Below are 15,045 nucleotides of genomic sequence, written 5' to 3' on the forward strand. Positions count from 1 at the left end.
CAAAGCTCCACTAACACTGAAACTATTGATTTCTCCACCCCCATTCTCCAGTGTGGGAAAATAGTGTTTCTCATGCATTCCTGTGGCTCAAGCCAGGCTTAGCATGCACTCAGTCCATGCTGTAAATATAACATGATGATTACCGCAGTCACGCCAGCAACACAACAGGCCCTTTCGCCTGCACACGGGGCGTGTGCATGGACTCTCTCTCTACACCATCAGCCGTTTATATTTATACCATTTGAAGTATTTATGGTCATGCTTTAATGCCTGCTGCATTGAAATGCAATTGCTTCAACAATACTCTCGGTATGTGTTAAGTTCAAACGACTTCTTTTGTAACACATAGTTTTTCACTTAAATTGAAATACTTAGTGCGGTTGTAATCACAGTGAATGATTGCGGCTGGCGCAGTATCTCTAAGAGCTGAATGATAATCTGGCTGAAATAGAGCGCCTCTCCGGCCCATGCTCCGGTGCCTCTCACCCCGCCGGTAACGGCAGCTTATTTTTCCTCGGTTAGTTTATGATTATTAATAGCGTGTGCCCGCGCAATCTGATGGGACTCTGGGTGTCATAAATGGTCCTACTTCCAATGTCATTACAGTGTCTCGGAAATGGACGAGCAGATAAAAGCAGCTCATCCAATGCAAAGCATCAGTAATGTTGTGTAAAACACTGTTAAACACGTCACATGTATCTGCTGCGGCTGAGGGCTCCCTGGCAGCTGTAATATAGCGTCGAGGTGAAGGCCCTGATGGCTGAAGGTCATGTCACTTTCTGCTACATAATGCATGAATTCCTCCTGCTCTTCCCGGCTCCAATCATGTGCCGGCCAACCTTGGGATGAAAATTTTACTAAGTAAATCAGCGAGCTTGCTGGCATTTCTATTAAGCTCCAATGTGCCACTGACAGACCAAATGAATAATGCTAAATTATGGCGCCCGGCCGTAAATCAGAGTTTACGACTGGAGGTGAGGAGCGACTCATCTGGGCCTCGCAGTCAGCCGGTCAGCGCTTATTTGTCTCCTTATAAAACAGAATATTTGGAAAGTGTTATTATGGCCATAAAGCATTGTATGTTATTCCCATTGACTGGCCGTGGGGGCTTCTACAGCACTGCTCAAGTAATTATAATGGTGCTTATGGCCTCCACACAGGCTTTATTTGGAGTGAGGATATAGAGTGCAGTAGTTTGTTACTTCGCGTTTGACTCCTAAATCAGCTCAATGCATCCGATGTCAGTTGACAGGGATGTAAAGCACGTGCGTCTGGCCCTGAACAGTAGTTGTGTATTCCGATCGGGAGATGAGATGGTAATGCGGCGAAGCAGGTATGTCAACCGGCTGATACCGAAACACAGACATGCTTTGTCTGATTCATCTGCCGACGTGAAGATGAAGGATAATTGTGATCTTTTTGTCTTTCTGCCTCTTCGTTTTTTTCTGTGACATTGTGTGCTTGCCGCTCGTGTTCACGTGGCTGCCTGCTCGAGCGCACTCATCCGATGTCCTCCCACAGATCTGTGCGCTGCGTGGCCTGGGCCTAAAGCTCTCATCTGACGTGCTTGACTTGACAAAAGGAAGACACTGGACCAGAAGACAATGGTGGAAAGATTGGCATTTACTCACATTTGCGAAGTGACTTTGGCATAGCCACTAAACATCACAAATATGCCCCATGGAGGTGTAATCCACCAAACGCTGCACTCCCCATCACACATGGCCTGGCCTTTCTGACGTCTGCAGAACGTAGCTTGGAAACAGGTCGATATTTTACCATAAAGCTCCCTAAATACTGTCCTTTATTGTCATACGATGGCTGTATTGAGGTTAAGAGTCTCTCACATGCTTATCTGTAGTGTGTCACTAAGATGTTTGTTCCATATGTTGTGGGCAGTCTCTGCTGATGGTGGCTCTGATTGGAGGGGGCGATGGCTTGTCTGTGGTGTTCACCATGACCCTGTGTGATCAGATCTGCTGGGCTTGGCTCAGGGCAGAGCTCCACACGGGGAGGGCCATGGCCTTGCCAAGCTGACAGTGACATATAGAAGTATCTCCAGGCTGACACACAGCAGCAGCTAATGGCAAGGAAAAGGTGTGTGTGTCTGTGTCTGAGTGTGTGTGTGTGTGTGTGTGTGTGTGTGTGTGTGTGTGTGTGTGTGTGTGTGTGTGTGTGTGTGTGTGTGTGTGTGTCTGTCTGTGTCTCTGTGTGTGAGTGTATGTGTGTGTGTGTGTGTGTGTGTGTGTAGAGGGTGGGGGGATCTGTCGCACTGCCACCTTTTAGGATGCACAGATCGTTGAGACTGTCCCGAATGATCCCCAAGGGAAGATGCTTTACCCCAGAAATGAAGTCCTTGAATCACAAACGCGGTGAAGATGAATGGCTCACTGCAGCTTTCTCTACCCATGCATTCATAGCCATAATTCTGATGGTCATGATAGACCTTTTTAATCGCTCTCTCTCTCTCTCTTTCTTTGTTATTTTCTTTCTTCCTGTCTCTACTTGACAACACCGTCTGATACCGAATTAACTTTTCATCTCCCCTTTCCGTAATGTCTGCAATGACAATTTGGGCGCTTGTAAGTGTGTGAAATGCAAGGGGATGCTGTAGTGTGAGGGAGATATTAGGGAGCCCCTCCACGTCACATTAGTGCTGAAAATTGTGTTTTGTCAGCGTGGTTATTATTAATGAGGAAGAACAGGACATCAAGAGAACACACACGTCTCACACTGCTCCCCGAACAAATTGCCTTTTCTGTTTCAATAAAGCTCGCTTTGAGACAAAATTATATTATACCCTGGAGAATTTCTGTTTTTTTTTTGTTTTGTTTTTTTTTTCGCCTTGGATGAGAACGGCGAGGCTACTCCGTGTGGTGCGGTGAATGACCACTGACAACAAAAGGTTTTCTCTGAGGACAGGCAATTTTCTGTGCCTTTAAATTAGTCATGATTTTGCTAGAGTGCTGTCCAGGAAGCACAGCAAGGACATTTCTAATGTCGCTCACCGAAATAAACGTTTGTTTATAAGAGGTACAGTACAATGGAAATGTATTAAATACATGTATTCTGTCTCATTTCTAACAGACTAGTTTTAACTGGATTGTTCTATGGCGGCGTTATAATTTGATAACATGACCAGAAGCTGGTATTTGCTGTTAAGCTTGACACAGACAGAAGCTGTCGATATACTGCTCGCAGCAGAATCTCTTCTCACCGTCTCTGCTTGTCTCGGAGTTTGGAGTGGATAAACTTTATCCATGAACTGTAACATTTGGGTATTACTGGTTCTGTGGGCTGATAATCCTAACAAAACCATGTTCAAAACATATTGATTGGAGGAGTGAGAATAGAAAATCCCTACAGCTAAAAGTGCAGGAGAGGTGATTGCAGCTCACTAAAGACAGATGCCTCTCTCTCTTCTTCCCCTGGGCTCATTCTTATGGAAGACTCTACAATCATCCACAGATAATGAGGACACATAACAATATTATATATATATATATAGCTATAAAACATAACAACTATTTTCACATGGAATACTATTCATCCACACTGGCCAAAAATGTGTTATTGTTTTTCACTAAACAAAACTCAAGCAGATGCAAAAAGTAAAAAGTTGTGTTTCACAGAAAAAGAGGCTCATTTCTGCGTAGCGCATTCTTTGTTCTCCCACACCATGATCACACCAGTCCAGTCCGTTTCCTCCTCCAATTTTCTCCCCTCGTTAGAAGAGCTAGAGTCTCTCCACTGGCGAATGTATAAGTGGTCTGTTAATGCTGCTCAATTAAGAGGCTTCCCAGTGGAAGAGCCCGACGCTTGGGCTGTTGTAGCCCCCTTTGATAACATAGATTTTGTCTCCATTACATGGACCACCAGCGGGGCTCTGTGGCTTAACATTACAGCTGGCAGCTGAGCACCGGGGGAAGAGCTCCCTCTGACAGCCTGGATCAGTCAGTCAGCTGGAGGCCGCTTACGCACAGCACAGCTCCTCCACCAGGCGCCGAGGCCGAGGCAGGGCCCGATTGTGTTGTGCTTGTGCTACAACATGAGGATTAATTGTTTATCTCTCCACCACCGCTTGCATGGGTGCGTCTAGGATGGAAGCTAGTTCTCAGAGCTCCCAGAAAAATATAGCCTATATTCCTGATGCACTTTATGATACATCATTGTATTATTTGAAGAGTATGATTAAGATAAGACATTGTGCAGGGTGCCAGGGACAAAGAGAAACAATAACAGCAGATGGAACCCTTCTGCTGATCAATGCCTATCCAGTTCATCACCTCATGTAAAGATCAGCTGCTCTCTCCAGCTCAATTCAGCCTGGGATGATGCTACAAGGTCACGTTTGCTATACCTTTCTCACTCGCTCTCGTCTCTCTCTCTCTGTTTCTCTTTTTCTCCCTGTCCCTGTCTCTGTCTGTCTGCGCGAGCGCGATTGAGTTGTCATGTACTTCTAATAGGCAGCACAGAGAATCATTAGTCCCCCTCAGCTCGGCTGACTGATGGGCATTTCACTCCAATCATGGGAGAGCTGCCTCCCTCCACCTCCACCACCGTCTCCTCCACCTCCTCCGCCGTCTCCTCCTCCTCCTCCTCCGCCGCCGCTGCCGTGACACTATTGACATGGTGTCAGTGCTGAGAGGAGATGGCTTAATCAGGCAGGACACTCTGACCATTGATTTGACACGCGGCCGTAATGGCCTTCTTGTTTTCGTAAAGGATCTCTGTTTATTCGCCGCGCCCGGCGTGCCGCATCGTCATGGTAACTATTATCATGCCTGAGGGGCCGGGTGAGGACCCCCCGACATGGGGGGTAAGGTGTGTGTGTGTGTGTGTGTGTGTGTGTGTGTGTGTGTGTGTGTGTGAGTGTGTGTGTGTGTGTGTGTGTGTGTGTGTGTGTGTGTGTGTGTGTGTGAGGTTGACACACAAGTATACATAATGTCTGTGTCCCTGCTGTCTTGTCATCATGAGCAGACGAGCTTGCAAGTCCAAAATAAATTACCTGGAAAAAAGGATTTTTTTTTTTTTATTATTGTTTTTTTTTTTTGTATGTGAGAGGAGAAGAAATCAGTTTTCTTTGCTGTCAGAATCAGCATGTTTACACCTCTGCTGTTTCATCTGGGGTCAGACAAACTTGCTGAAATTAATTTGAGCTCATGTCAAATTGATGACAAATCCCCACTTGTAATTGCCACCCATTGATCGCGTGGGGTTCAATAGTTGAAAGTTCTCTGTTTCATTTACCTTGCTGACAACCCACACGGAAAATTGTTTTTGATTTGTGCAACCTATTGATGTGGCAAATGGCGCATAACGACTACACAAATAAGCTTTTCTTTAGTCACACATGACAGGACTCTCAGCACCTTTCTAAAAGCAGCGTTGCCAATAGTGCCACTCCAGGCCCTTTCTTACACACTTCTCCAGGTTGTCCTCAGGTAAAGCATTAGCATGCAAGTACATTTCCCAGGTGTGTTTAAACATGCAGAGCTGCTCCATGTTGTTGGCATGGGAAGAGGGAGGGGGGGTGTATGGTGTGGTTCAGAGAATGGGTCTCGCTGGTTACTGCAAGGCGTCTCTCCTGCCGGCTGTGGCCGGGGGGGGAGGGGGGGGGGGGGGGGTTATTTGTGGAGCGGGTGGCGGGGCCGAGGCGCTGTGAGGCGCGGCGGTGTAATCAGCCCAGTCTCTGGCCTCACCCCACCCCCCCCCCCCCCCCCCCGCGCCCCCCCCCCCGCACCAGCCCCGCACGCCGCCTGTCACCCAGTAAATATTATTGGCATCCTGACAGTCGGCAGCCATGAGTGGCTGTGTAAAATCATTAATAAGCCGCATGATGGGGCCACGGAGGCTCAAGGTGAGAGTGTGCTGCGCTGTTCTCATCTACAATTATCCAAAGGACAGACTCGAGGGTCCATTGTGAGATGATTTGCAGGGCTGAGGTGCTGAAGGGCCGGCTTTGTGGAGGCGACGGCGGGAAGAGCTCCCCCTGCACCACGCCTCACAGAAGATGTCACCACATGGACACAGATAATGGCTTTCCATCGTCATTACACTTACATTGGGAAGGTGAGCGAGCCTAGTAGTGTGCCATCATGTTGTGGAATTACTGTGCTGTCTCTGATAAGATGACTCCAATATGACCTATGGTGACAATATTGTATTGTGTTTTATCAGTTGATGAGTAAATGTATAAATGAACAAATCCACTATCCACCTACATTTAATAGTGGTGGTGGGATGCTGGATTTTACTGATAAATGCTATAATGAAACACTGCTGGTGATACAGACTGGGAATGCTATCGAGTCAAACCCCTGAATGTGAAATTAAAACTGTTGTGATAATCTGTCTGCATCACCTGTAAAACAGCAGACACGTCTTACTTTTTTTAAAATTGGAAACATATTTCAAGTCTACATTTCAAGAAATGACAGAGCACACAATTCACAAACTTGGCCAAAACCACAGATTCTTACAGTGTGTTTGAGAAAAAATCTGTATGTTTTGATCTCACTGAAAGAATGGGTCTTGCATCGTCTCTTTTGGTAAACATGCTGCCAAGTTAAATGGCTGATCAATCAATTTCAGCAGGATCGATCTGAGAGCGTTCTGCCTGCATGCGCACACCAGAAGCCACTTTATTGTAAATCAATCATTTTGAAAACATCTCACAAAGGGGCCAGGCCCTACTAACAAGCCATCAATTTCAGCTGCCCCATGTGCCACCATTACCAGGCCCCCAATCAGCACAGCAGCCAACATCTGCTCCATTTCCACGCCTGCCCTGCGCCTCACTGGCTGCTTCTCACACAGGGCTCCAGCAGTCTCCATTCAGAGCCAAGTGCAACAGTACAGAGAGCAGTCCTCGCGTTTCAAAGCACGGATAATGTTTACATTGCATTACTTCAAGAAGATTGGGGTTGGTTTTGTAAGAATGTTAGAATGTCATCATTTACCATTCAATTAGGAAAGGCTTTTTAAAAGGCACTTTGAATAGTTTGTGACCTTAACATAGCGTTTCCAAAATCATTTTGATCTCATAACATGACGAATGGCCATTGTCTGAGTGGCCCTCTGTAGGTGATTACAGACCTAGAAACTTTCTAGTTTCTGGTAGGAAACGGTCTCCCCAATCCCCCCCCAAATCAATCTGCAAAAGAGCTGCTATGGTACAGGAATTCTGAGATCTTTTTCTACAGACTGCTGTCGGTGCATTCCCTGTATATTGTATCAGAGTTACAGTATGTTCATACTTTGTTGTAGTTTGTTTATTGTTGTGCTTCTCAACCCTGAGAGCAAATCTTGTTACGGGTGCTTTTAATAGCAGTAATCAGATCACATGAAAATACTCAACAGACACAAACGAATATAGCGATGTTGCTACCTTTCAAAGATGTAATCAAATCTATTTATAATAGGATTATTCTAAATCAACATTCACTTTGAGTCTTACTTATGGTCCAAAGGTGTGATTTCCATCAATATTACTGGCAGACCATTTCCATTTATTGAATAATTCTGACTGTCTGGTGTATTACTGTAGTATGTCATAGTATGAGGTACTAATATAAATCCTTGGGAACATCCTAAATAGCAGACAGACAGCTGATTATAGCCTTGACCTTTGACCTCATCCAACACTGAAAATAGCAAAGAAGAGGACAGCGGCACAGATGTTAGAACACAAATACATCCATTTTTAATCTGAGAAAATACAAAAAGAAACCATGTACAATTTATGTACAACTTTTTGTACAAGACAGTATATTTATCAGCAGGTTATTTTTTTTGACAGAGTCAGGTAGATCAACTCAGCACCATCATGTTCTCCATTTTCCTGTTAGCTCAAAACTCAAACCCATCCCTTCCCTGCCACTGCCACCGCCACTCTGTTATGAGGATGTGCCAGAGGTTTGTAACTGCTCAGAGAATGAATGTCCTGAATTTACTTGGAACAGAAAAAAGAAGTTACTTTTACTCAACATGTAATAGCCAGATGCAAATTTACCTTAAGACTTAAAACCCCCCAACATTATATTCTTTTTTTTTTATTATTATTATTACTTATATTACAATTTCCACCAAGTTAGTGTGTTCATCTTTTACAGCAGAGGAAGTGACAGATATGCAACATGACAAAAATATGAAATATATTCCTCTTCACTCTGGATATGCTTTGTTGGAGAGTAGATGCAATCTTTAAGCAAATGGACGGGCGAATATACTGTACAAAGACCAAAAAAAAAAAAAAAGAAAAAAAAAAGCTTGTTCAGTGCTCAGCCTGCATGATCCAGCCATTTTGCAACAATTACCTACATTTGGAGCGAGTTAAATCTGCATCTTTTTTTAAAAATTTAGAGCAATGAATGCCACTTTTCGCGTCTGTGGGTCTTTGGCGGATTCCTCCTTTGGCCTGACTGCACTGCCTGGCTCTCCACTGGCACAGAGGCACTGAGGGCTTGGATGTTCTCTGTGCCAGTGCTGCATGCCGTACACACCACCACTGCGCTCCCGCTGCCAACGGCTGGACCATGCTGACCTCCGAGCACCTCCCATGGCACTTTAGACATCAGATGCTTTTTGTGAAAATACAAATTTGTGTCATGTCACCTCCATTTTGAAATGTCATTAGGGAAAAAAGGGGGAAGTCTGGGGTCATGGTTTCCCTAATACAGTCTGGGAGCTGGGCTGGGGGAGGGGAGGGGAGGGGAGGCAAGAACGTTTCAAAGGTGGGTCACCAAAAGTATTTGCCTGCTTTGCATTCAACATAAACGTATTGTTTTTTTAAATTTGAGGATCTTATTTTTCTCTGTAAACAAATTATAAGCTTTTTTTTGTAACAGTTTGAAAACAAACAATGAACATTGTGATGGTAACACAAAGTGACAAAATGGAATGTAAACCCAGATATAAAAGTTCACAAGAACATTAAAATTAAGAATGTTCTCCCAGATATGCTGAAACTGGTGCTACCCTATGTTTTTATTTTACACCTGATTCTGATCATGCATCTGAAGACAGTATGCCAGCCAGGTTCATACCTCTCTCACTTAATCCTAATGAAGCATGTTTACAGGGTGTTTACAGTGAAAGGATGCTCCATAAGAAACAATAATATGAGAAGATAAATTTGTAGTTTTGTGCCAATGTATAATGAATGTCAATTTGTATAATGCCTTAATTCTTAATATTCTTTTTTTCCTAGCAAGTATGTCATCGACAAATCCAATTATACGAACATTACTCACATTATTCTTTAAAGAAATCTACTTGCTACAAAGTGTAACACCAATGTAATCACAATTCAAATATTCACTTCAGGACAAAGTCTGGTGAGCTCCAGCAGTAACAAGCTGTACACCTCACAGACAAACATTAAAGCTGAGATCATTTCGCTTCAGACAAAAAAAAGAGTGGTCTAGAATGGGCAGAATTTACACAACAGATTTAGACACCATGTATATATTTTTTTCTCCTCAAAATAATTTGAACTATAGTGAAGCATTTTTTTTTTCTTTTGTCTACAATCATATGGCTATTAATTCACTGTTTATGACTCATACTGTAGGTGAATCTCACACCATTATGAAACACAGTTGTTCCAGAGAATTACAGTATTATGCATAATGCTCATGACGATATCTCCAAGTCCTTCCATGTCTCCAGGCCTAATTTAGGCCAAACATCATGGATCAAGTACTTCCACTCCACCCTTACAGCAGAGAGAGTGTGGAGGTGGGCCTGACAGCAACGCCCCACTGTCCTCATGCACCACCCCAGAGTCCGGGCCTGCCTGTATAGTATTAACAAGGTTTCAAACGTGGAATTACACTATTGTTAACATAAAAGTAACTGTCATTCATTGGTTATGTCCATCCCAGTTTGCCTGGGCAAATGAGGTGTATTTTTACAGTTTTATATCATTATTAGTCATAGAGCTTTAGAGATCCCTCAAAGCAACCCGGGTGGGTTTCAAAACAACACTGAAAGGAAACCAGGTGAGGGTTCAGACTGGAGGCTTTGAACTGGTTCCAGGTGTGTCTCTGATACGGACTTCAAAGCAGTGTGGTTTGTCTGTGTGTAACTGTATCGATATGTCATGATCTGGTACAGCTGTATTCAAGGAAAAAAAAGCTAAATTTAGAAATAAAGTTCTCTGATGTGTATAAAAATAAGTACAAAATGGTTATGCTCATATGGATACAAAATAAGTATGTACGTATGTATAAATCTGCCAGAAGACTTGAAACAACGTTCAAATATCTGCGAATCCTCTTTTAACAGCACGAGCGTCACATCATCAAGGCTTCATGACGGCTCAGGTTCAGCTCCTAATGACTTGTTGTTAGGCTTGTGTGCAAGCATAAGGACATGAGTGGCATGTCCCTCCTCACTATCCATAGTGTTGACCAGCTGTGATTGAGCCCATTCTCGTACTTGCCCAGAGGAAGTCATGTGGTGTGGTTCTATGGAGTGGCATGAGGGTTGGTCAGGGAGAACATCCAAGCTCTTTGCTGCCTCCCTGCCAACCCTGTGCCAGGCAGTGCCAATAGCCAAAGGAGGACCCGATGATACCCACTTCACGCGATATGTGGCATTCTCACTTCAGACCAATTCATTCCTCTCATATGTTTTAATTCTGAGACATACTGATTCCTCTTCATGATTTGGGCGTAGTTCTGGGGCTCAATCACAAGTGGGACACAACTATGTTGCAAAGCCAACAGTGCATTCTCGTGTTTATTTTACTGTCCCCACACCAGCATGGCTGACCTGTCTCTGTTCCGCTGAACACGTCATGAGCCTCGAGCGGAGCCGCCGCATGTCACACAGTTAGGCTTCCACACAGACACAGGCGATGGAAAGACATCAACAGAATTAGTGCAGTAATGCAGAACATATTGCCAAATATGGATATACCTATGTTTTGGAGACAACCCCTACTCCTCACTACTGCACGTGTACACTGGAGTGCATGAGCGCCCCGCGGACTGTCTTATCGTGGGTGAAGATGGCTTTTTTTTTGCGCGTTCACCCCTCTCTCTCTCTATATGTCCAGGCTGAGTGGCGGAGTTCCACTGAACTGTCACGTTTAATGGCCCCAGCACACACCATGCAGTACAAAGCTGGGTGCCAGTGCAGACACAGCATCAGCCCCATGAGATGAGACAGCAGCAGACGCACAAGCTGTCAGGGGGAAGTGTCAGAGGGAGGCTCTCTGTTAGCCGTGCCAGAGCTCTCTCTCCACAGCATCACCACCTCTCTAGCAAAGCTCACCGTGCCCCCTCCACTTCTGTGGATTCAAATGAAGTTGACACTTTTTTTTTCGTATTTTGTTTTTTTTTTCTCCCATGATATCGATGGCTTGGCTAACGCTTTGATGTTTCAAGTCATTCATAAAAACAACTTGATCACTTTTAGTGCAAATACAAAAAGAAGGAGACATGGGATATGTACCGGTAACCAAAAAAAAAAAAAGAACTGTGTTGGCCAATTGAAAGCTTGTCAGGAGATGTCGGTGGGGCGATGGATGATGGGTGTTACTGACATGGCCGTCATCCCCTACAACTGTGCAGTCGTAGAGTCTGGACACATACATGGTGAACTATTGCAACAGAATAGCAGGAAAGACTTTTTTTTTGAACTCTCAAAGTAAATTCAAAAAGTGCTAGGGGGCTGTACAATCCTTACTTGATTGTCAATTATATACATCTCTTATGTATACATTTATAAACAAAATAATTTCCCAAAAAGCATGGAAGTAACGTTAAAAGGTATACACATAGGAGGTCCCTTCCAGTTGTCCTCGATCGTGAAGAACTGTGACAGAAGCATTGCAACACCGCTCGTCGCCACCGTAGTTGCCTCTCAGCTTGAACAAAAAAAAGTATGTCCACCTCCCCACGCGCTGTCAGGGGCTCTGGAACTCAGCATTCGTCTTCAACTTCTCTGATTGGTGGGATCAGGCTGCTAGTGGATTTGTACTGATTGACTTGATTGGCCATGTGAGTGCTCATAGGCTTGATTTGAATGTTCCTTGGGTAGGCATTTTCTGGTTCATCTGTAAACCATTTCTTTTCTGCAGAGGGGGACGAGAGAGCACAAAGTTAGAGTCCACACGCCCAGACTGACCACAGCTTACAGTACATGACCACTTTTGACCAATAGCACACACCTTCAAAAATACCTTTGTTAACATATAGAGCATTTTTATAAAGCTCATCTCATGAATACACCTCCCTACTACATCTCAAGACTCACAGTTCCCCTTTATCTAATACTAGATATGTGTGGGTAATGACTTGGTAATATATGAGGGGTTTGTATTTGGAACAGGGCCTGCCAACATGGGGGGTGGGGGGGGGTGGACTAGAGACATATGGCGCAGGTGTTTTCTCCCAGCTCTGTCCACAGTTTCATTTCTAATGTGCTTTTCCTCACACACTGGAACATGTAATTTGAACTTGAGATGTGGTGCACACTTCGGCGTGTCAGGCAGCCGGTGACTGCAGGGCTGCGTGTCACAGTGCAGGCGTTTGATGTACGCGAGCCGCTGCCTGGGGTGGTGTGAGGTGTCAGTCGCCACCCCCCCCCCCCCCCCCTCCCCGCCCCCGCTCCCCTGAGTTCAGCCGCGATACCGCCGCTGATGGATCACACCCAGGGCTTAAGGAGGGGGATTTGGAGAGGGCCCTCCAAACTCGGCAATTTAGAATCTCACGCTTGGCCTTCTTTTTTTTTTATTTTTTTTTTTTATTTAGAGGAGATTGCTAGCAAGAGGGTGATTTTTCCCCCTCCTAACTCATCCACTTTTGGTTGGGGGTGGAGGTGACGAGCTTCATATTTTACTACTTGAGCTTCATGTTGGCAGCAAATTCTGGCTTTCTATATGAACATGAACTTTTAGGACTTTCAGGGAAATTACCTCATTATCCTACACTAATATAAATGTGACCGAATATTCACACCATTTTAATACAAAAAGAACTTTTAACACATCAATGTGAAATATTGAATATAAATGAACTTTTCATATAGGATAGCATAACAAACACACAGACCTCTCACACAATGCAATTTTCCTTATACCTTAAAAAAAGGGGGGGAATGAAACCAAAAAGAGAGCTGTCTTCTCATAGACCGCATGAATATCATATGAACTGAGAGAAGGGTTGAGGAGGAATAAAGAAAGGAAACATGGTCATCCACATGCAGTGCTGGGGTGAGATCCTGGGCATGACAAGGGGGCAGCAGGAGAGGCAGCCATTTTGCTTTTCATGTGAAAGCAAAAATTAAAAAAAGAGGCATGACTTAGTTTTCTAAAGAAAAATAAAAGGTTTTCCCTTCATAACAGTGCTCCACAAAGGACAAAGTTATGCTTTAAAACCCCACAACAGGTGCGGTGTCATGCAGAATCATTAACTTGCATACCTTGGCCCATTCTATTCATCCTTGTTGCACTTCAGAAAAAAAAGTGAGCTACATAAGTTTTAAGGCAAACGACATCTCCAAAACACAATCACTGAAATGACCAATGTATTTCTATATGTGATTTAAAAAGTGTATTATTACTACACAGAAGTACTATTAACACTAAAGAAAACTATACTCTATGATTACAAATATTATGTTGTGTATCAGAAAGCCTTAAGCAAGAAGACTGAGACACCACTTGTCTGCCATTACACGTCTGATAAATTATTAACCTGCTTCTGCATAACTGAGAGTGACATTTATGAGTAAGACAAATTATGCAGTAGTATTATTTTATGGCCTGGCTGCATGTGCATGTTTAGAATTTAGAAATCTACTAAATGATCAGCTATTTGTCTTTTGTCTTTTAAAAACTTCTACAGTTTTCGCTGGAGAATCAGTCCAATTCAACTCAATTCAATCCAATGTTGTCTGTTGGCAATAATAGTGAGCTTTGTCTGAAGGCACTTTACGGGAAGGCCTACATCCAAAAGCCTAAAGGCTACAGGTATATTGTGCATGAAAACACAAACATTTCATGCAGAAAGACGGCTTTTTCCCTATAGGCTACTGTAAACAGGTTCTATTCTGTAGATATCCATAAGAGCATTTACAATCCATATAACTGTTTGGGTTGAATTTTCTTTTTGGCAAACTAGCAGTAACTTTCAGTACTGTGAAAGAAATGCTAATGTTACTGTACTGTAGGCTACTTACTAGACACTATACTGTATGTTTTGTTAGAAAAGTAAAACAGAACTAAAATTAAGCAGTGTAATTAATAAAAACATGAACATGCAAACTTCTGCAAACGCACACAAGACTAAACAGATGTGAATGAATGAACACAGAAGAAGCGGATGTCCGGTGATGATTGGGCTACATATTTACACCTGCAGTCACGTCAGTTCTGGTCAGGTTAGTGGACATACTGTATTAAGTTGTATTTAAAAAAGACGATAATCTGATTGGATAAATATCAAATACACTAACATACACAGCATATTTGTATATAACCAATATACAAATATTAGCATGTATAGACACAAACACAAAGGATATACACCTTCAGTGACAGTCACAGAAACACAAATCCTTGTACAAGCAACATTTTTTTGTTTGGTTTTCCGATTCTCTGTGTCATATTTGGCATGTCTCTTAACATGTATATCCAAGCTTACAAAACAATGAATGGGTTATCTGACCTACATACAGTATGTGTAGGTGCCTGTACAGCTGTCTGTATGAGTGCATAGGTCTGTGACACCTAAACAAATGTGCAATAGAAAGCTGACAGGAATCAGTGTGGGTGTGCTTTAGCAATGGCTGTTATGTTAGATGTCACATCAGAGCATCGGGGGATGCATGCAGATGACACTAGGTGCACACGCACGACCCATGACAAGAACTCCAAGCACAAAAAACAACATGTTACTCGGGACACTTCTGCTGGACAGAAGCTGGACACAGACTACATTTAAATACACGCAGACCTGGCGTAGACACACCCACAGTCACAAACACGCATAAATATTCAAACCCCACGACTACGCTCTCTCTCTCTCTCAC

The 15,045-nt window shown here is 43.6% G+C and overlaps 1 protein-coding gene across 1 annotated transcript in view; it reads right to left on the bottom strand.

Annotated features, from left to right (window-relative positions):
- Positions 1-11,931: 11,931 nt before the first annotated feature.
- The window catches only part of kcnma1a (potassium large conductance calcium-activated channel, subfamily M, alpha member 1a), a 136,793-nt gene continuing 133,679 nt past the window's right edge, over positions 11,932-15,045 (bottom strand). The window contains exon 29 of the mRNA XM_062520384.1: positions 11,932-12,085. Within this exon, the coding sequence (XP_062376368.1) occupies positions 12,064-12,085 (22 nt within the window). The 3' untranslated portion in view covers positions 11,932-12,063. The remainder of the gene's footprint in view (positions 12,086-15,045) is intronic.

The sequence above is a fragment of the Sardina pilchardus genome, chromosome 18 (assembly GCF_963854185.1).
Source record: "Sardina pilchardus chromosome 18, fSarPil1.1, whole genome shotgun sequence".
Taxonomy (NCBI): domain Eukaryota; kingdom Metazoa; phylum Chordata; class Actinopteri; order Clupeiformes; family Clupeidae; genus Sardina; species Sardina pilchardus.